The 23,311-nt window shown below is 41.3% G+C and overlaps 1 protein-coding gene across 2 annotated transcripts in view; it reads right to left on the reverse strand.

Moving 5' to 3' along the window:
• Positions 1–23,311, reverse strand: part of LOC135200281 (uncharacterized) — a 100,987-nt gene that overhangs the window by 9,413 nt on the left and 68,263 nt on the right. For both annotated transcript variants that reach the window (XM_064228770.1, XM_064228769.1), the window contains one exon: positions 14,144–14,248. In XM_064228770.1, coding sequence (XP_064084840.1) covers positions 14,144–14,248 — 105 coding nt within the window. The remainder of the gene's footprint in view (positions 1–14,143; positions 14,249–23,311) is intronic.

Raw genomic sequence — 23,311 nt, forward strand, 5'->3', positions numbered from 1 at the left:
ACTCTAATAAGACATGCTTTCGTAAGTATGAGTGCATTAAATAACATAATGTTCTGCTGCATTAGAATCCTTTAATCATGTTATCTACGGTAAACAGCATTGAAAGGTTGTAATATCTTTCTTATTGAAAGCTTCCTAACAAAAGGCAGACAATATCTTTTTATACAGCTTAGGTATTCCCTCAATCCGAGGCTAAGACCACGATTGTAGGGAAGAGATACGGTTAGTTATCCCATTCCGCAGGAGAGAGAGCTGTAACCGACCGCTCACGACTGAGAACAACATGGTACTACTACTACTGCCGCTGGTCTCTCTCTCAATTCAAAGCGAAAGCAGTCTTCGAAAGCCGACTGGCCTTCCCTTTCCAGAGTTGCCAGTTACTCCATTTAATAAAGGAATCTTATAAAATTTTTATCGAGCTTCAGGAAGTTTTATATAAGCATAATTAAGCGAACTAGACTTCGACAAGTCTAGAAACTAAATAGGTGTCGTCAAAACAATCCTTTTAAACAATTTCTTCCTAGGAAAGTCCTAGAAGGGTACTGGTAATTCATGGAAACCTCTTCTAACACGAAGAAAAATGTTTCTATCCTACTCTCAATTCACCAATAAAGATATGCTTCTCCGATCACTTCTCGAAGACACGAAAGCATCATATAACTCATACTCTAGCGTAATAGAATACTCTATAATACTGTTACATTAAGGTAAACCGTATTAATTTAGGAAATTTTGTAAGGATTTCACTTGACCATTATAGCATAAATTTCGGCATGTGAGTATGTATGCCTTGCCATACCGTAGCCTAAGCCGATTTGTCCTAAGCATGGTAGGAGCTAGAAGCTTAAAAGTCATACATATATGCTTTATCACTCAACGAGATCCATATAATTCATTCAATTGACAAATAATCTAAATCGTTCTAATCAGAATAGATCTATATCTAAAAATGCACCGATGGGGAATCTTATGTTGAAATAACAATTTCATACCCCCATGGGATAGCGTTCTCGTCTAGTTGCGAAAAAATGTTCGAACAATGACTTTATCACAAATGTTATCGAATGATCTCTAATATTAGAAGGCGCTAAATCGTCGCCTGATTCGAAAGGTGGATCGATTAAAGTCATTCTCATTTTGAATAATTCTACCAGAAGGCATTATACGAGGATCTTCGTCAAATTCATTCATTCGAAGTTCTCCTATCCATCATGGAACAGTAGGCATAAAAAGGGAGAAACACTGTTTTAGGATGCCTTTCCAATGGCTATCCCTGGCAGTCTGGGACGCTCTACAGAACCTGCCGGGGGGACGCCTGACCGGTGGGGATTCTCTGAAACCTCCTTACGGTTTTCGACATTCCTTCTCCTCTGGGCTTGTGAGCTTGGAAGAGGTCTAGACTGAGAGCGAGACAGAGCCGATCAGACGCACCTTCCATTGTAATGGGGGAACACTATATTCACTTCTTACGTTCTAAGAGTTCGCATTTGAACTATATCCAAAGTCTACAATTTGCAAATATGATATTGTAGATTCTGCGGAGTAAGAAGGTGATGAGGATGCAACAACTACTAGTACTGTTACTACTATAATTGCTCGTTAACACAAGAGCTAATAAAGCTTCTAAAGGATAGTTACTTTTCTGACTTCCCCAACTAGGAAGAAAGATATACATTTCTCAATCAAATCTAACACTTATTTGTATTAATGAATAAATATAAGTAATTCCCTTTCATGAAAGTATAAGTAATTCACTTTCGTGAAAGTGCATGAGTGTCTACCGAAAACTTTGGTAGTTACACGTCACTAATCTTCGAAATTTTCGAAGTTAATATTATCAAAAAGTTAACAAAAGCGCATGTCGAACCAAAGATCCATTACTTCCCTGTAAAAGTTAGCCCAGACGATCGATGGCGATGAAACACGAAAATCCATCAGGAGGAACTGCAAACGTTGTTTACATTCCAAGCGACAGAAAAAATATGAATTAGAAAACGGGTATGGTTCCTATTCCCGCCACCCAGCGGCGGGGGGTAGATCACCTGACCTACCTGCCGCGTGTGCCGCGAAATTCGAATTTCTGTCGGGGACGACGGAGTAATAGCTATGTATATATCTGACGGGTAAGTTGAATGTATAAAACTTGCTGTTTCACTGTGGCATTACAGTAAAGGTCACGCTAATTTGCAGAATATCATCAGAACAACAAATATGGAACAATGTTCTACACAGTATGAGAAAAATTTGACAAGACTGCTAGTCACAGGGGTAGATCATGGTCAATTGGAACATAATTCTGCATTCCCCAAATATATTGAAAATTAGTTCCAAGCTTCCCATAAGATATGTTAAGAATATGGGTGTCATGAGGTCCTAACTGAGATGTAATTAATTCAGATATTCAGTGGAAAACTGACATAAAATATTTTCCTTAACAGGCTGGTCATGATAGCATAAATCTTAACTGTACATATAAGCAAGGATACAGTAGACACCCCGTTATCTCCGAGGGATGGGTACCACACACCCCCACGAATAGCTAAAATCCATGAATACCTAAAACCCCTCTAAAAATGCTTAGAACTGCCTATTTTGATAGTTGAAAAACAGAAAACTCTAAAAATGCTTATATGTACCTGAGTATTTTAATAGTTTTATAAAAAAAGAAGTGCATTTAGGCACAAAAATGATATGAAAATACAGCAGTGTGTGAATATTTCTCAAGAGAAAAATACTGCGAATAGGCAAATTTTCCGCAAATGACTGGTATATGCGGTCCATAGAAAAATCCATGACTAGGCAAGTCCACGAATCCAGGAGTTTACTGTACTGTGCAACTATTTTCAGATTGCTGTCATCATATAAATTATAATGACACTAACTTTCTTTTATGTAGAATTGTGGGCTCTTTATGAATGATAATAAATTATCTAATGTCTTTTTTTATCTGTGAATCAAGCCTCCATTAAGAGAATAAGTAAAGTTACTTTTAAAAATAGAAATTTCCATAATAAAACTTATATTTTAAATAGATACTTACCTCTGTATTATAATAGTACATAGCTGCATTTCCCACACCAGGCATGAGGATAGCGTGTGAAAAGTAAAAAAATTAATAGAATCGTTTAGTTTGAACCGTCTGTTGACCCATCCCTTTCCGATGGTTTGAGCGCTATAGTTTTCCAATTAGTTTTTCTTCTGTTCACATGAGTAGGGGAGGCAGGGGGGTGATAAATAATAGAGGTAAGTACGTATTTAAAAATAAATACAGTATTATAAAAATTTATATTTCAAATGAACCTCACCTCTCTATTATGTTAGCTAATTCCTGCAATTGAACCAAGGAGGTGGAAAAGGTGTGGGGAAAAATACAGTGCTACTCCACTTATTCATGGGGATAGGCTCCAGAACCCATCACGGAAATCTGTGGAAATGCCAAACCCGACTAAAAACGCTTATAACTGCCAAAACTCTGTATGTACATAAACTAAAATGCTTCTAACTGCCTATTTTAAAAGTTTACTGCCTAATTTAATAATAAAAAAAAGCTAATTAGTAATTTTAGAAAAATCCATGAATTGGTGAAAGTTCCAGCAGAAATTTGAACTATATGTTCCAGAAAAATCAGTGACAAAGTGAAGTGCAAAAAAGTGGGGTAGTACTGTATTAATAACCTAGAAACACAATTCCACCAGGAATTAGACGCTACTTACCTAATGATAAGCGTCCATCTGCTGATGCTGCTACCAATTGAGGACTAATTCATTATGGAGCAAGTTCTCACCTTCTCTGAATGATCCGAGAGGTTCCTTACTAGTGATAATACTCTCACTCCGATGCATGTGGGACAAAAGGCCTTGTCCCCATGCCAGCAGAGCAATAACAGTAAAAAGATGAAGGGTCTTACTCAATACAACATAGGTACCTTCAGCTCCCAAAAACTTGACAATTTTCTAAGTAGGAAAGGTTAGTCCTGCTACCCTAATTGCTAAGGATATGAGTCCTCCTGCCATAATGTGGGGTGAAAGCGTTCTGCACGATTTTATATTAAATTTCCATATATCACAGATAGTGCAAGTTAAACACAGTTACACCTCCACTGCCTCACTGACACTACCCTTCCCTCACACAGTGAATCTAACTTTCAGTAGAGGTAAAATATGTACAGCCTAAATTTGTGTGTGCCTCTTTGACCAGAGCCTTAAACAGACAAGAGATGGCATTCTTTGACAAGGGTAAGCCAGGCTTCCTAGGGATCATGGAAGCAGTAGGGAGAGGACATAACTCAAAGTCATTCCTGGTCCTGAAAAGGGGTAGAAAAGAAAGGACTGCTCCTCGAGTGGTAAAGCCTATATGACATGAAAAAGCCTGAAGCTTGCTGATTCTTCTGCCAAAGCCAATGCTAACAAAAACCAAGTCTTCACCATCAAATTCTTTAGGGAGTGTGTTCTCAAGGGCTCAAAAAGGGCATGCTTAAATACTTAAGCACCATATCCAAATTCCAGCCCAGGGGTTTAATTGGAGACTTAGGAATCTCAATTTGGAAGGAGCAGATGGCCTCCTTAATATCCAGGTTAGATGAAATATCTAGGCCAATACGCCTCTATACAGAAGCTAACATCGATTGATATCCTTTCCTAGCAGGGATTGAAAAAAGTCTGTTGTAGTTATGTTAATCACAAGGGCATGAATGCAGGAAAGCCTTCAAGCTGAGCACCAAGTTCTATATACTACAGTACTGCCCTCTGTCTTTGATATAGTGCATTAATTTATTTCCTTTGGAGTTAAGGACAGACCTTCTGCATTCCTTCGAAAAACCCCTTGCTTGTAAGAGATAGCCGAGCCTTCAAGCAGTCAGCTGAAGCATGGGGATGTTTTGGTGAAACCTCACATCTCCTGGCTGTTTGAGATCTTTCCTTGTTGGAAGAAACCTTGGGCAATCTACTAACAAATGCAGTAGGTCTGGGAACCAAACAGAATTTTTCTATCACCCTTTGTAACATAGCACAAAGGTATAGATAAGACCAGTCTAAAAGCGATGCGTTGACTGCTGAAGCTTAATGATCCTGAACTGGAGAGCAGTACACTGGCAGATGATAAAGGTCCAGAAGAGGAGTATCTCAAAGCTTCCACAGGTTCTTGCAGGTCCACTTGGAATAGTACAGAAACTGGTCCTTCCTGCTCAGTTGGTCTGCCAAAGTGTTATTTTTTCCTGGCACAAACTGGGACAACAGAAGGACCTTCCTTTCCTCTGACCAAGTGAGACTGTGACTTGAAAGGAGCTTCCAACTTTCTACGTCCCCAATTGCTCAAATATACCAGAGCTGTTGAATTCTCTGAGAAGAGAGCTAATTCTGCCTAGTAATAGATCTCCCAATGCTGAAGGGCCTTCCACACTGCTAACATCTCTAGTTAATATGAAGTTGGCATTCCTCTGCAGGCCAAACCCCTGCCTCCCAAGGTCAATGGTTCCACCATCTCAGAAGGTCCTCAATGCCCTTGAGACTTGAATTTGAATGGAATCCAGCTGAACTTCACAGTTCCAGTGCCTGTTGGAAAAGAATTGAATCAGTCTCCCCTGGAATCCATGGTCCAGCTCCACAGAATAGTTCTGCCTGAAAAACCAGGTCCGAAAATTTTTGGGTAGATGATGGTTCTAACATTCCCCACTAATTAGTTTCAGATTTAACTACACTTTAAGCCATATTTTCCTATTTATCAGATTTTGTAAATTTTGACATAGGTGGGAAAATCCACAAAAATTAATCCTAAAATTCAAGGTTCGAGAGCCCCCTCACCATGTCAAGGTAGTTCCAAGTTGAAGGGGGTGAGCGTCTGCTGCCAGGCTAAAGACTTGTACTGGGGGAACATTCAGTGTAAAGCAAGCCCCTGATGTGAAGCAAGTGTCCAATGTCAAGCAAATGCATAGAGTAAGATCACCTCCCAAAAGTATAATGAATACTCTTACAAAGAAAGACTACACAAAGATCCTGGATAGGGGATAGGGATTGCTAGGGATACATGGCCACCAACAAGGGTTAGGGGATACAGAATCAGATATTGAGTGAGTACACTTATCATTACATAGCATACCTACCTCTGCCTACTTGAACATTGCTCGATCTTGCCACAATTCTCTTTTGATGGCCGAGTGCCAACCTGTATGTGACACATGCCAGGTTGGCCAGAGGAGGATGACAACAGGCACAAACTGCTTCCACTCCCCTCCAACAATAGAAGCGGCATCACAAGATATGGCTAACAGGGAGGGATGGTGTTGGCAATTCCTCTGCCATAAGGATAGCACCCAAAAAGGGGCAACTAAATTGAGCCAGTAAAGTAGGAAGTGTCAATGAGGTTAACTCCATAAACTTCAAACATAGCCCTTAGACTAGTTACTTTGGCTTTTAACTTGCCAAACCTCAAATCCTCAACAATACAGGGAGCTTCGAGAGAAAAAAGTTTTGAATGAGAAGCATTACTAAGAAAACAAGGAGAGCAGAAAGTGCTGCTATCGGAAAGATTGTGAAGATAAGAAACTCTTACCCTAACCTCACTTCCTGTCCTAGTGTTAGAAGAATATTTTTTCTGTCTTTTCCTATTCTCACCTGCTTCTGGCATCTGCATATCTACTTTAAATAAACATGACATTTTTATGATAAAATAAGATTTTACGTATACGTACTTACCAAGTAGTTACGTACCTACAGCTTCCAAAACCGCCGGCAGCTAGAATTTTTGAAATTCGCGGTAGCACTAGTTTGTTTTGGTCAGGTGATACCCCCCGCCCACTATCAGGGGAGTGAGGAACCAACACCGTATGAAAATCAGTTGTTTATGCCCTATTATCCATGTGAGGGGAGGAGGGCAGGATTTGGTCATGTAACTACTTGGTAAGTATACATAAAATCTTATTTTATCTTAAAAATGTCATTTATATGTATGCTACTTACCAAGTAGTAACATAGCTCAATCCCACATTGTAGGAGGTGGGATCCATGGATATGCACTTATCTTTTAAAATTTAATAAATATAAAATATATACTTAGTACTAGCATCCATGCAAATGCTTGTTGGTTCCTTACCTATTAAGAGAGCTGAACAGTTGATTACTGCCTCTGGAAGTCGCTCGTCTTAACTCTTAGGGACGTGGAGGTATAGCCGTGGCTCGTCCTCTAAAAGTGGGACCCATGCAGCTAAGGAATGGTCAACCAAAGGATGCCCCTGCCCAGGGCGCAGTACCATATAACATCATGTTACCAGAGCAAAAACATACCACCTTCACCATAACCATAATATTCATACTCGACTATACACTTGACTGAAGGATACTCCTAGTACATCCATAGTACTTCCAGGCTCCCCTAAAAACTCAACAACCTTATTCAAGGTGAAGAGATAGGCTAGGAAAGTATGACTTCCTACACACCCTTACCCAATGCTGTGCCAGTCGCTAAATATGGACCCAGGGTACTGCAATTATCATAGACTGTTTCAATATCATGCAAGTAATGCGAGGCGAACACTGATTTACATTTCCAATACGTTGCTTGTATAATCAAGTCCAAAGAGAGATTGTGTTTAAACAAGAGGGAGGTTGCCACTGCTCTCACCTCGTGAGCTTTCGCTTTAAGTTTATTAAGATCAGTTTCTTTCACTTGTGAATGAGCATCTACAATTACACTACATAAGAAAAACGCCAGGGCGTTTTTAGACATCAGGCACGCAGGATTCCTTACCGAACACCATAAACGATCGGACGGGCCCCTAATTTTCTCTGTCCTTTGTAAATAACATTTCAGAGCTCTGACCGGGCAGAGTAACCGCTCTTCTTCCTGTCCTACTGAAAGAACGGGGCCATGGTTTGGATGGAATCTCGTTTTTTGCTAGACTGCTACCCTGTCCAAATCCTATTCTCTTGTCCATGCCATTTATTTCACTCATCCTTTTAGCTGTAGACAGGGCTACTAGGAATAGGGTCTTTCTTGTCAACTCTCTCAACGATGCTCTTTGCAACGGCTCACACAGAGTTTCCGACAGCCACTTAAGTAATACATTTAGGTTCCAAGATAATATCTTCGAACCTTTGGGTTTTTCTATATCAAAGGATTTAATGAGATCTGCAAGCTCTCTATTTGTCAATACTTCCAATCCTCTGAGCTTGAATACAGACCCCAACATTGCCTTATAACCTTTGATAGTCGCGGTAGACAGATTCCTATCTGTTCTCAGATATAATAGAAAATATGCTATTTTTGTTATAGTAGTTGTCTTAGAAGACGAAACATTATGTTCTTTACACCAGGCTCTAAACACAGTCCACTTTGCCTGGTAGACTTTACTTAAGGATTCCCTTCTGCACTGAGCGATAGCTCTCGCCGCTTATCTTGAAAACCCTTCGCTCGTAAGAGTTGTCGGACAGTCCGTAAGCGTTAGGAACAGAGTGGATAGTCCTTGATGGAACCTTCTGAAGTGGGGTTGTCTGAGTAGATCTGTTCTCTGAGGAAGTAACCTTGGCCAATCCACCAGTAGGTCTAAAAGATCTGGGAACATTCCTGCCCTGGCCACAATGGAACAATGAGAGTCATCGAAATGTTGTGATGTGTTCCGAATTTGTTGACAACTTCTCTCTACATCTTGAATGGAGGAAAGGTGTACAAGTTCTTGTTCGACCAGTCCAAAAGCATCGCATCTGTCGCCCATGCTTTCGGGTACAGGGCTGGTGAACAGTAAAGGGGGAGAAGACAGTTTCTTGCTGTGGCAAACAGATTTATCATAGGTTTCCACCAGTTTCCACAATTCGAGGCATACCACTGGGTTCATCATCCATTCCTTGTGAAGTACTTGCCTCCTGCGGCTTAGTTCGTCCATGAGTATACATTGAATTTTCCCTGACCGAACCTTGTTATTAATGTGGTATGATTCCAATTCGCCTATAACAGCAGGCTCCCTGCCGTCTTGCAAAGAGAAAACGAGCGCGTCCCTCCTTGTTTCCTTATGTACGAGAGCGCTGTCATACTGTTCGAATGTATCGCCACTACTCTGTTGCAAACTTTGTCCACAAACTTCAACAATCCCCAGTGGATGGCGGTCAGTTCCTTCTGATTTATATGCCACTGTTTTTGTTGTGCATTCCAAATCCTTTTTCCTTTTTCCCCAGAATCGCTCCACAACCTTGATCTGATGCTTCTGAAAAGAACACTAGGTTGGGGCTCAGCGGGAGGAGGGATCTTCCTTCTGCAAGTCTGTCTCTTAACTTCCACCATTGCAGGTCCTCCTTTATTTCTTGTGTGATACGGAACATAAAAGAGTCTGGAAACTTCTTTCTGTTCCAGTTTGCCCTGAGGAAGAACTGTAGGTTCCTCATATGCAGTTTCCCTAGTGTCACGAACTGTTCTATTGAAGATAGTGTGCCCAAAAGACTCGTCCATTCCTTTGCAGAGCATTCCTGGAGAACTAGAAATTTCTCTACCTTCTGTAGGCACGACTCGATTCTTTGTGGGGATGGAAAAGCCCGAAAACTCACTGAGTTGATCCTCATCCCCAAATAGACTAGTTCCTGACTGGGGAGTAACTGCGACTTTCGCCTGTTTATTATGAGTCCTAATTCCTGAGCTACAGTCAGGGTTTTGTGAAGGTCCTCCGTGCACCTCTCCTTTGTTTGTGACCGGAGAAGCCAATTGTCCAGATAAAGGGATACCCTTATCCCGATTACATGTAACCATTTCGCAATGGGAGATAGCACTCCGGTGAACACTTGTGGTGCGGTCAAAAGCCCGAAACACAGCGCTCTGAACTGGTATATTTTGTTCCTGAAGACAAAACGCAGAAACCTCTTTGAGTTTTGGTGTATTGGAATGTGAAAATATGCATCCTCCATATCGATGGAGATCATCCAATCCCCCTAACGGATTGATGAAAGAACAGACTGCTTTGTCTCCATCTTGAGCTTTGTCTTCTGCACATATTGGTTCAGAGTGCTTACGTCCAATACGGGTCTCCATCCCCCCCATGACTTGGGGACAATGAACAGACGATTGTAAAAACCTGGGGTTAGTGGCTCTTCTACTAACTCTATTGCTTTCTTTTGCAAGAGGGACGAAACCTCTTCCAAAAGGGCTATGAATTTCTTTGAATTTTCTGAGTACGTAAGCTCTCAAAGCTATCGGAAAGCCTGATAACAGTGGCTTTTTCTTGAACGTAATATCATATCCTTCTCTTAAAACCTTATGATCCAAGGTTCCGCCCCTCTTGCTTCCCATTCTTCCCAAAATTGATGGAGTCTCGCTCCTACTGGTACACGAAGGACTGATACATTACTTCTTGGACGAGGGGTTGGTTGTGGATTTTTTAATAGATTTAAGGGTGAAACATGCTCTACCCCTTGATCTTGGGAAATACCTACCGAATCCCCTGCCCCAAAAGGGTTGTCCTCGGCTGGCTGATGAGGGACGTACACTGGGAGTATTTTCTCTGGTACGTTTAGTGGATTGCGAGAGAAGATCCTGTGTTGCTTTCTTTTGCAATTTGGAGGCAACTAGCACTACTGTCTCCTCTGGAAACAGGTGCTTCTTATCCAAAGATGAATACAGTAAGGCAGACTTTTGAGTACGAGAAACTCCTTTAGATGTAAAAGAACACCAAAGTTCTCTCTTCTTTAGGATGCCTAACATGAAGAGAGAGGCTAGTTTCGAGGATCCGTCTCTAATCCCCTTATCTAAACAGGAAATTACTCCCGAAATGTCTGCGAAGGCTTCCTCATCCAACATGGAATAACTCTTGAGTTTACGTCCCAAGGCTCCTACTGTCCAGTCCAGGGAGCTAATAATTTCAAATACATACCCTATAGATATTTTTAATCAGGTGATCTAATTCTGACGCCGAAAACATGATCTTGGCCGAGTTGAAAGCCGGTGTTCTCTTCAAGTCAATAAGAGTGGAGAAGTCTCCCTGGGCGGAGGCAGACACACGCAAAGAGAGAGCTTCTCCGGTTTCGTAACATTAATGCCTTTTTGTTGAAAGATGAGAAGGGGGAAGCTAAAGTTAAATTTGCCTTGATCCCTCTTATCCTCAAGCCAAAGGTTAATTTCCTTTAACACTTTTTGAGCCGAAAAGGACCGTACAAATTTGGGTCATTTCCTGGAGTCTTCCTGGTTGTCTCTCATGTAAGAAGACACTGGCGACGTGGGAGTCACTGGCAAGAATGAATCCGAAAAATTTTCAACAAAGTAAAACAGCAAGGCTTTGTATGCAGTGAGAGAAGACTCTTTATCCTCCTCTTCTCCTTTCTCTTCTTCTTCATCTGTAGAAATAGGTGATAAATTCTTTATAGGTTGAACCGGGGCCACTGCAGACTGAATAAAGCCCAAAATGCTGTCTAACTTGTTCTGAATGGCTGACAAAGAAGGATCGGGGGCAGCCATCTCCTGAGATCCTGTCGGTATGACCAAAGCAGAAATTGATGACATAGACTGTCTGAGAGCTTCATACTGGTCCATCTGTGCACCTGGCTGCATGTCTAACTGTGGATGCTCGGGCGCTAGTGGGTGCTCGGGCGCTAGTGGGTGCTCGGGCGCTAGTGGATGCTCGGGTGCTAGTGGGTGCTTGGGCGCTCTTGGACACTCAGGCGCTAGTGGACGCTCAGGTGCTAGTGGACGTTCGGGCGTTGATGGACACTTGGTCGCAATTGTATTCCTGGGCACAAATGGACGCTCGGGAGCCAAAGATTGAACTAGTGCCGCTACGGAAGTTTCGGGCACCAATGGCTGCTCTGGTGTTCGGGCAAACTGTGGCACCAATGGGTGCTCAGGAGTTGGTGGGTTCTTTCCTACCCCCGACTTCTCTTAAATTATTGTCAGTTCCAGAGCCGTAGAAAACCTCTGAGCTGATGGGTGCTCATACTCCGAAAGCTGAATCTGTATCCCAAGAGTCTCGTGAATTACAGAAGACTGGTGGGAGCCTTTCCTGTCCTTCAGCATTAGAGGTGTGGACAGGTGCCGATGACCTCTCCAGAAGTTTACTCTTCCCCATACTCTTAACCTCCGAAAGTCTGCAGTGGAAGACGACAGAGGATGGGATCCTCTCACTACGACGTCCCTCTCCTGCTGTATCCTGAGAGAATCTCTCTGGAGAGTCCCAAAAACTACACGAAGGCTGTTCTTTTTGGAAAGGCCTAGCCTTTTTACAGGGGACTTGAGAGGGAGACAACTTACGAGCCCTCCTTTTCAATGGACGGGACTCGTCATGGAATCGCCACTGGTGCCTGGGAGAGGACTCCCCGGAGCTGGAACACAAGACAAAAGCGGTACTCCTTTAGAGACGCCTTTCCAATGGCGCTCTGTTGCAATCTGGGATTTGTCAACAGAATCGCCTGAGGGGGCGACTGCTCGTGGCCAGACCCCACTGACCTCCCTTGGGCTACCAGTATGCCCCCTCCCGGGCTCTGGGGATTTTGACAGGGACCTTTGCCTAGGAGAATTAGTGGGCTGAACAGCCACCTCCTCCACAACACTTGTACTTACACTCACTTCACCACTTACCTTGTCAATTAGGGTTTTCAAGGACGCTCCTAATTTCTCCATTGCTTGAAGCATGATCAAAAATTTCTGATCTACTCTTGCCTCTAAATTGGCCACAGCATCGGGTACGGGTGTGAGGGAGCGAAGATTAGGACTAGGAATGACAGGTGGTGGGGGAGGTTCAGAAAGAGACAAATTATCATTAGACAATTCCTGACTAACTAAGCTTTTAGCTTTAGCTCTAGAAGCCACTTTTCTCTTTTTATCTCTCTCTAACTTGTTTGTGTAATTAGTCAAGATCTTCCAAGTTCTTTGATCCCAATTAATACATTCTCCACATGTTTGATCTGGCGTACAAGTCTGTCCCCTACAACCTGTGCAAACTGAATGTGGATCATTACAAGCTTTAGCGATCCTAGTATTGCAGCCTTTACTGCAATACCTAATCCCAGATGTACTAGTGTCTGACATTTTGTAGACTAATTCAAAACTAGTTAATTTCAGTGCAAAAATTTTTAAAACTATTTGAATTACTAAATAGCTAATCACCAAAAAGTTCCTCACTCCCCTGATAGTGGGTGGGGGTTATCACCTGACCAAATTTGACAAACTAGTGCTACCACGAATTTCAAAAATTCTAGCTGCCGATGGTTTTCGAAACTATAGCTAGGTAACTACTTGGTAAGTTGCATACATAAAAAATCCTATTTCATCTGACCAATCAATGCACTAAACACAGCAATCATTACAAAAACAATCCATGTTCTTACATTTAACACATGCATTGTGACAGTCGTAAACTGAAGAGTAAGGCAGGTATTAAATCCTCTTACCTTAGACTTGAAACAACTTTATCTTCTTTGGATGAGATCATACATAATGACAAAAAACCATGAAAGCCAAACCAAATCTAGAAAACAATCTGATCGTCAACGAAATCAAGTAAACACCCCAATCATCCTCGCACGCCAACAACAAAGAAAAGCTGAATGGAAAACTAAAGTCACTCAAACCACATGACAGGAATGGGTCAATAGATGTTTCATACTAAAGGATCCTATTAATTTTTTACTTTTCACTCTCTCGTCCTTCCACCTGATGCAGGAAATACGAGAGATAAGATTTATTTTAAAAATTAACATTAGTAATAGCATTAACTTGGTAATACTAAACTAAGAAAAGACATGAAGATGGGAAAATAAAAACTGGCTTTTAGATGTATGAGTAGTACGTATTTAGACGCTTTCTTTACTCAAGCTTACCAACGAAACAATATTTAAGCTCACTGCCAGGCTATTCATGGGATTCTGATGCCTTGTAATTAATTGTGTTGTATTGCAGAAGAAAACTTAAATTGGCATCAACATTATTCATTCAAAATTCTCTTCAGTCCTTACTCTCTATAGCTCATTTCACAGTTGTCTGTACTGATCTATAACCCCTCAGATGATCTTAAGTTCATGTAATCTTTGGCTTTTGCACAGATTACTGAAATAAAGTTCATGATTTATGCTTCTGCATTTCAGTTAAAGCACACCTTGAACCAGACAGGAAAGTCTTTGAGCTTATATAATCATAAATAAACATTATTATATAGCTTAACAAAACAAAATTAGACACCTACCCTACATTCCATTTTCCTGTTAAAGATTTTCCTCCTCCAACGTGAAAAGGCCCTGTGGGCTACTCTCTGAGACCGCTGCTTTCCTGCAATAGTAATCAGGTGTTCCTGCAAAGTTTGGAACCTATATCAAGGAGTGTAATGAATGTTTATAAAATATTTACATATGCTGTACTAAAAACTATGAAGATTATAACTATCACAATGAACATGAAATCTAATGAAAAAGTTACTGTAACTACCATGAGCATAGTCTTGGAAATACTATTTCTGACTCCAATAACAATATAGAAACACAGTACCTGTGGTTTCTTTTTAAGATTTTTTCAACCAATGAATGCATTTCTTCCCAAGATTTACTTTTCATTGATTCCCTCTGGGTCACACATAACTTTCCAACCTCATGTTTCCCTTTCCCTAATTTTCAACTTGTACAGTTAAAGAACAAACACTTTGGGTGAGGCTTGCAAGTTTAGATATACAGCTTGGTAGCCTTATTATTATGACAAATTTTGTAATCAATATGAAGTTTTCATAACAAAACTAACATTGCAATACTTACCTGAACACCTGAATTAGTCCTGGTCACTGACCAGCCTGAACTATATCCACACAGAATTACCCACAAAGTGGGTAATTTTAACTGTCAGTGCTACCAACGCTGCAGGTAAAATCTAGTCAAATACCGGCCACCAGAAGCCTGCCTCTTCAATTGAATCATTCACTATCAAATTGAAGTGGGGAGGAGTGTGGGAATCATTCAGGTGTTCAGGTAAGTATTACAATATTAGTTTTATTATGAAAACTTAATATTGCAATACACTCCCTGAACACCCGAATTAGCCCGATTAACAATATTTAATAGAGGTGGGATCAATCTAATTCAGCCTGATCTGTCCATGGAGCACACGTAGGTAACTCATTATCAACCTACCATTTATAAATGTATCCTCACCTAGTTATCTGACTCAGCAGGTGAGGATGTTTGCAAAGAAAGTACCCCAACGTCAGTGTCGAGTCCAAGGTACCGTCTGAGTCAGAGGTACCTCCCATGTGGTAATCTATACTTATATGGAGATAAGTAAAATTTACTCACCTACTTGGCCAACTTTGTAGGTGGGGATGCTTGCAGAGGAAGTACCTACCTTAACGTCAGTGTTGAGTCCAAGGTACTGCCTGAGTCTGAAGAACCTCCCATGTGGTATTCTATACCTCTCATGTATGGAGGGGAAACAGTGAACCTCCCATGTGGCTATCCAGCCTCTCATGTATGGAGAAGTTGAGTGTGCAAGATCTTCAGCAGATGACTGTGCTGAAGATGCTGAAGTTATACCAACATGACCATTGGGATTTGCCTAACCTCAAGGATCTAAAAGAACAATACACTAAGTCTAAGATTGACCAACAGAAACTCACAAGTTCATTTAGACTATCACTGACTACATAAAACTTCTAACATCCTAATGATACCAAGCTAATTATAAAATTGAGTTGGCCGCAACAGGACCCAACGCGTAACCATTCTCTGAAGAAACTGAAAAGCCCTAAGGTAGAGCATCGTGAAAACCCACACCGAACTCTCAAGTAACCACCTCCACTATCGCCGACACCAAAAATTTCCTCCAGAAAGCCGAAGGGGTAGCCATCCGCAATACTTTGCATGCTCGGACACGAAGAACAACATGATAGCTCCGAAAATGATGAAGAACCCACCAACGCTTGACTAATAACCCCTCACAAGCAACTGATGCTTGACTAATAACCCCTCACAAGAAGAAACTAATAGCATTTTTGGAAATGGAATGAAATTGACACCTAAGGGAAATCAAATAAGATTCTCAGAAGAGGTAAAAGTTCTTCAATACGTGACAAATAAACTTTGAGAGCTCGAACCAGACACAGCAGCACTTGAGAGCTGTCACTTGCTATACAATCATCCAACGATGCTGCTGCGTCTCTACTTATGACGACGACGACACAAAACCATTGAGGAGACATCTTGCTCTCTAAAAGACTGTTGCTGAGCGCAAGAGGCACCCTCAACAGAACCTCTTTATGAATGTCCAGATAGTGAGGAGGCAGATGATTTAATAGGAAGTCTCTCCTTTCTTTAAAAGAACGTAGTACAGCCAGCCGAAATGTTAGTCAAACCCTGAAACCATAAAACCATAAAAATGGGAACCGAAGAAGGAAGATTACCAGCTATCCTATTGAAAGGAGAGGCTGAGGATGCAACCAGTACTGATACAGTCGACAATGGCGGAGACGAATTGGTAACTGCCGTAGCAATCGCAAGAACCGCGGAGAACAAATTGCGTCTCAAACCAAGTAAAAGATGAATATATGGAGTTCCGGAAGACCCCGCAACCAGCTGTGAAGCATCCAGAACAGCAGCCTGAGAACTACAGGACCCGTGGATGGTGCTAACAAGAAAGCCCCGCAAAAATTACTTCCCTCAGAGAGAGAGAGAGAGAGAGAGAGAGAGAGAGAGAGAGAGAGAGAGCCGCCAAAACCCCCAAATTTCAGGATCGAAACGATAAAAATTCTTTGCTCTGCTGTGTTAAAGTCAAAGAAACAAGATGAGTGAAAGAAGACTCCACAGCGACCTCCGAAGAATGACCCGATAAAGAAGATTGTGTAAAGACATTAAAGAAGTTTTAGAAGAAATTGGTAAAGAAACTAGACCGACTCTGTTCTCCATTGATAATCTTGACAAATATTATTAGCAAACTCAGGAAATTCTTCAAGACATGATCGTGAATAGAGTCAGTATTCAAGCTACTGTAATTAGTCTTACAATAATTCGATTTTACAATGGGGTTAGCAATTAATACCAGTACAACAACATTTTGAAAATAAGTCTTTCTATATCTCGCGTGCAGCAGGCGCAGGCAGCAGGCAGAGGAGTTGAGTTAAATATAGAATTTTAGGTCAAAGGCCAAGTGCTGGGACCTATGAGGTCATTCAGCTCTGAAATGGAAATTGACAGTAAAAGGATTGAAAGGTGTAACAGGAAGAAAATCTCTCAGTTGCACTATAAATCAAGTGTTACGAGAGGGTGGAAAGTAAGATGAAGAAAAAGAATATGAAAGAGGTAAAGTAAAAGGAAGGCAGCGAATGAGGCCAAATTACAATCGTCCAACTCTTTACCTCCATATCTTTAACACCATCTTCTAAGTTAAATAAGTATTGTCTTAACATTATAATCGTATAAATGTGTACAGCCATGAACAACCGAACGAGAAACCACTTTGTTTGCTAATACAACCGAATCCGGTAGCAACATCCATTTTCTGTATTCAATCAGCATACGACAGTAAACACTTCCCGTAGCTATGTTATAAATGATGTCTTGTAGCATAGGACTGAAACAATTTATGTAATAACTTTACTTGCTGTGATAACGTCATGGCAATATCATTTTAAATGTAAAACATTGCTGAAGTTGATACAAAGTAATACTAAGTCTGCTAATGACTAATATCATGCATCAGCAACATGGATAAAAACTCTGAAACTTTTATATGAAATCAAAAACTGCCATGGTAAAGAAAAAAAACTATTAGCATGAAGAGCTCATTTACTGTTGTTTTCACACTGATAAAAGATAAATACGTAACATAAAGCTCATAATACAGATGAAAAAGAGTGAAAACGAACGGAATCACTAAAATTTACGCAATCTATTAACAGAGAAAAAAACCCTAGTTCACTTTGAGACGTATTAGTCAAATTTGGACTTAAAATCATGTCGTAAGATTAACAATATGACTTCATTCCATATAAGTAAAATATGTAGATATTAATTTATGCTAACTAGGAACAAGAACATTTGCTGAAATCAAGTGAGATGGTTGCATCTGGAGCGAAGGAAACTGACTAGTCGGCATCTTTGCCTGCCTAGGCCATGGCCCTTTTACAATGGGGCTGTGTGTTGAGGAAATTTGTAAATTGTAATTTAATTGAAATGTAATCAATTACACATTTTCTTAAGGTAATTTTAAGTGTAAATCTTTATTCTATTTAATATTAATTTCAGTTGTAATTGTATTTGATCACACGACTGGTAATATATATATAACTGTAATTGACATAAAGCTTAATGTAATTACCGCAAGACCGACTAACGGAAATTCGTCTGCTAAACAGATGAAGACGTCACACCACTGAATTCCGTCACCTGAGGGAATATTCTCGGAAAGCAATGAAATGTACAAATTCCTTATGATAATCTGATTTATATGGCACAAGACAACATAATTAGCTATGTTAAAATGTCAACATAGTTAAAAGACCGCTTTTCCGCAAGACAACAAATATGGTATAAGTGGGGAAGAGCTGTTACATCAGTCAGTTAGCCAATCAGGGCAAAAATGAGTTAAATACGGCGACACAAACTCGTATTCGCCATCAGCTGATTTCAAAGCAAACAACTGACTGCTATATTAGTATCTATACTACAATAATATGAGGATACATATACAGTGGTCCCCATGTATTAGACCCCCCGCGAATAGTTAGAACCCATATAAAAACGCTTAAAACCTATTTTGTTAGTTAAAATGCAAGAAAAACCCACTAAAAATTTTTATACCTGGTTTTTCTAATAGTTTTATCATAAAAAGTGCATTTTATAATGAAATTGATAAAAAAAAAAAAAAAAAAAAACAGGAATTTGTGGATAAATATTTCTCAGTAAAATACCGTGAATAGGTGAATTTTCTGCGAATAATGGGGGGAAATGTTCCAGAGAGAAATCCACTAATGTGTGAGTCCACAAGTCCAGAGAACATGGATATGGGGGTCCACTTTAACACTATTATAATGCTGAAGTCAGACTGGATCTGATTCTCATTCTTGATCAATTACATTTTGCACTGAATTATCATACAATCCAATTCTCATTTCGTGTTCAAATTGTGTACGCTAGGCCAACCGTTGTTAATATTATTCAGTTTCTCTTTGTATGGGATTATCATAAGTCAATATGCATAGAACCGAGAATTAGCTGATATTAATAATTACCATAACGTGTATGCATGGTCAACTTGAGAACCTGATCACCAGAATTACTACCACCACAAGATGAACGAAATTTATCCCCAGAAGGAAAAAGGAACCTTCGAAGACAAAGGAGCACTATTCAACACTTCAGAACCTGACAAACCGGAAACCGCCTCCGAACGACCAACCAAGGACTTAGAAACCTTATGTTGCAAAGAACTTGAAGCAGGAAATAATACCAAAGATGGCTCTAAAGATGAACTACAACAGAATCCGAACCTAAAACCTGCACTTCTCTTCCTCAACACTACATAACCTATTATCCCTACTCGTTTGTATCTGACCTAAATTTACATCAACCTCAGAACTTACACCTTGAGAGGGAAGGGGTAAAACTGCTGCCACACCAGAGGGCCAGCAGATCCTACCTTCCAGGCTTGTGGGTTTCTATGGCAGGGGGGCTGAAAAAGAGTGATTAGCATCACTTAAAACTACTATTATTACCACTATCCTTACTCTTAGTTAGCTTATTCATTAAATTAGCAAATAAGATAGGCATGCTGGATGACAATCTGTCTTCTAAATAGCTCTGACTCTAGCACTTCCTTATCTATTGCTTATTTCTACACCTGCCTTACGCTAGCCGTTATCTAACGACCTATCTCTACACTCCTCACATCTCTGTCTGACTGCACTCAGCCTTCCTACAAGTACTAATACATAAGGGAATTTCTGTCATGTTTGAGTGTACTCATCCTCCACTTGCATGTAGAGCAGTATCAATGAGCTTCGACATTTCCCCCAACAACTTGCTTTGAAGGCGTGGCAGACGTAGAGGCATTGGCTGATGCCGTTTCTTTATGTAGCCTGTCCATCTCAAGTCCAGTCCAAGCTGGGTCAATACCAGGGGAAAGTCAAGGTCCAAATCAATCAAAAACCGGAGCAAAAACCAGGAACATAGTTGTAATACAATACCAAGGTCGTAATCCAGAATTTCAAGGCCAAATATATGTATGTGGGGGTTGGGCTAATGACCAAAAAAGTTTGCCTGCTGCAGGAGACGTCCTAGCAGTACCGCGAACAGAAAGCAATTGAAGAGGCAGGCCTCTGGTGGCTGGTATTTGCAGCAGCATTGCCAATGGTAACACAGGTAACTCATTTGACTAGATTTTACCTGCAGCGTTGGTAGCGCTCACAGTTAAAATTACCCACTTTATGGGTAAATCTGTGGGGATATGGTTCGGGCTGGTCAGTGACCAGGGCTAATTCAAGAGTTCAGGGAGTGTATTGCAATTTGTATTTTTTATAGCCAACAAACCTTCGATCTTAACAATAGGATAATCTTCTAGTACCAGCTGGAAACTGGTCAAAAACAAAGATTGTAATGCTAGGAATCTGTGGGATCTGGCAACAATGCATGCACAATGTAAAGACTTTCTTCAACTGGCTTGGAGTATGGATGTTTGTATTTGCTCTCCTTCTGCCCAAGCTGGTTTCTTTGTTTTGCCCATTATTTATCTAATATACTTTTGAGTGTGTGCCTTCTGTGTTATCATGGATTCAGCCAAGAAGACTAGGACCTGTCAATGCTTGTGTCCGAGAGTCCCAGGATTTCCTTGCTCCAGGTTTTTAGCTTCTTCTCTGATTGACCCCCAGTAGGTGCCATTCGATTTTTTTTAATATTACTATTGTAGAGATTCTATAAAAAGAGGGAGCACTGTAGGATGGCTACTTGTCCTTCTTGGGAAGGTTTTTCGCCTCCCCGAGTGGCCAATGCTGCTTCCCCTTCTTCCAGAATTTTTCCTTCTGCTTCATCTTCCACTGATGCCCTGTCAGACTCCTTCTTTTTCTTCCACTGATTCGTCTTTGGAAATACTGGCAGATGCCCAGGGTGATTTTGTGTATAACACTGCCCCCTCTCTTACAGAAGGTATTCTTCCTCCCAGGAGAGAGATGACACCATCTTCCTCTAGTTTCAGATTCAGATTCACACAAGATGGCAGCTGTATGGGCTTCCCTAGGCCTGCAGGGTACCTCCTCCTTGGAGGGTCTATTGTTGCATTTCATGGCTGCTCGCCTTCCTGCTCTGGCTCCCCCAGCCGTTCCCCTCATCCTGGTCTCCACTACTTTGGCTCACATATGCTGCCGCCTATGGGATGCCATCAGCAACTATGACGAATCCTAGGTTGTAATTTATCTTGCTGTCAGGGAGGCAATCAACTCAGGCTGCCAGTCCAGATGCCGTGACATCACTCCCAGCAGCCTTCCCGCCAGTGATGTCACTCCCTCCTCCTGTTGCTTTGATGTCACTCTCACCCTCATCCATGACATCAGCGCAGTTGATTGGCTACCCTTCCAAGGCATTCTTTACAGTGATGGTTGCCAGGCTGAACTCTGTGTTTAGCAAGGGGTATTCAAAAGTTTCTAGCAAGAAGAATCATAGGACAAGGGCTCCCTCCCTTCTCCTCCTTCCCATCGTTCTCAAGTCAGAAGTTGGAGGATTCAAGACTGTTGCTTCTTCTGAGAGTGAGAGAAGTGTTTCGCCACCTTCCCAGCACAGACGTGTTCCAGTTCATGATGAACTCCTCTCATCAGAGTTCTCAGTCTAGTTCATTGTCTCCTCAGCCTGTTCGAGTTCATCGCAAGGATGAGAGAAGGCTCCAATTAAGAGGCTGAAGTTGCTTCCCTCTCAGGTTGCTGATCTAAGTCCTTCCAGTTCTCCTCCTCCAGAGCCTGCAGCTTCTTCACCTGTTCATCTTCCCCACGGACGTGCTAGTGTCGGATGTGAGGCTGCTGAAAGTTGTGAACGTGAGGCTGTTGTCAGCCGTAGTCGTGTCTCTTGTCGTAGAAGGTTATCTTCTCCTCTGCATGATGGAAAGGCCCGCGCGTGTGTGCGTGCGAGTGTATCCAAGAAAAAAAAAAGAGGAGATGCGTGAGGCTTCTTGTTGCGTCGAGTGTCTCGAGGAGTTCTTACTTGCGTCGTTCACCTTCCAGTCAGGGATCATAGTCCTTCGAGGTGTAGAATGCAGACTCCTTCTCTAGGACGTTCTCCCCTTCGTAGGTCATGTTCTCTGGACCGTGTATGTCCTTCGTCACACAACTGCATATGTGCTCCATCACACTACGACCGGGTACATGCGCCTTCGCACGATTGTGTACATACTCCATCGCACAACCGTGTATGTGCCCCATCACACGGCCGTGTATGTGCTCCATCGTCGCATGACCGTGTATGCGATTCATTGCGTGACCATACACGTGGGTCATCACACACCTGGTGAAGGGGTGTCACCCAGACTTCGAGGGCAGGTTCTCCAGTGGCCGCCAGGAGGGATGAGGATCTTTCTCAGTCATCTTTGTCATGTCACTCGTCTCCTTGGCTGGATCCGGAGGAGGGGGAGAGTCAAGACTTTCTGTCATCTTTCTCAGAGGTTATTGATCTCATTCGTGAGTACAACAATATTGCGGGGAGGGCACAGACTCTGTCTTCTATGACCCCTACGGGAATAGAGGCCTTGCTCAACTCCAGACAGGTTGCCAAAGCATTGTTTGAGTTCCCATGCATTTGAATAGGTTGTTTAAGCTTCCCCCAACAACCCCCCCTCTTCTTTTGCAGCATAGGAAGTACTACTTGACAAACGTGGTTTAGCTAATGTTTTGTCATGTTAATTTGGACATGATCCATTTAAAGCCTGGCTTAACTCTGATTCAGGTGAGAATAATAAAAATGATGATGAAGAGGAAGTTACCCACTATGTATGTACAGCAGCTACATTGCCTGTCTCCATACCATAGAGCATAAAATCATTCATAACATACTAAAATTACATGCAGATAAGATCTTTTCCACGCCAAAAAATGTACATCCCAGACCTGCTAAAAGCACATAATCTAAGTTGGAGCCTGCATTATTAATATAGACCGAAAGTCTTCACTTTCTTAGGGCCAGTGAACAAAGATTCTGCCTCCATCTTTCTTATTTCAATGTGTACAGACATAGGCCTGAACCTTCATAATTATCTGAAAAAACTGGTTTTGTACAATCCATTTAATAAATACATGAAACAATGTCTGCACCTTTTTGAATCTTACTGCCAGTTTCTAAAAAAGCAGTTAGTACCTAACCAATGTATTCTCAAAATAAAAATTACTGTAATATAACTTTAA

The sequence above is a fragment of the Macrobrachium nipponense genome, chromosome 26, assembly GCF_015104395.2.
Source record: "Macrobrachium nipponense isolate FS-2020 chromosome 26, ASM1510439v2, whole genome shotgun sequence".
Taxonomy (NCBI): domain Eukaryota; kingdom Metazoa; phylum Arthropoda; class Malacostraca; order Decapoda; family Palaemonidae; genus Macrobrachium; species Macrobrachium nipponense.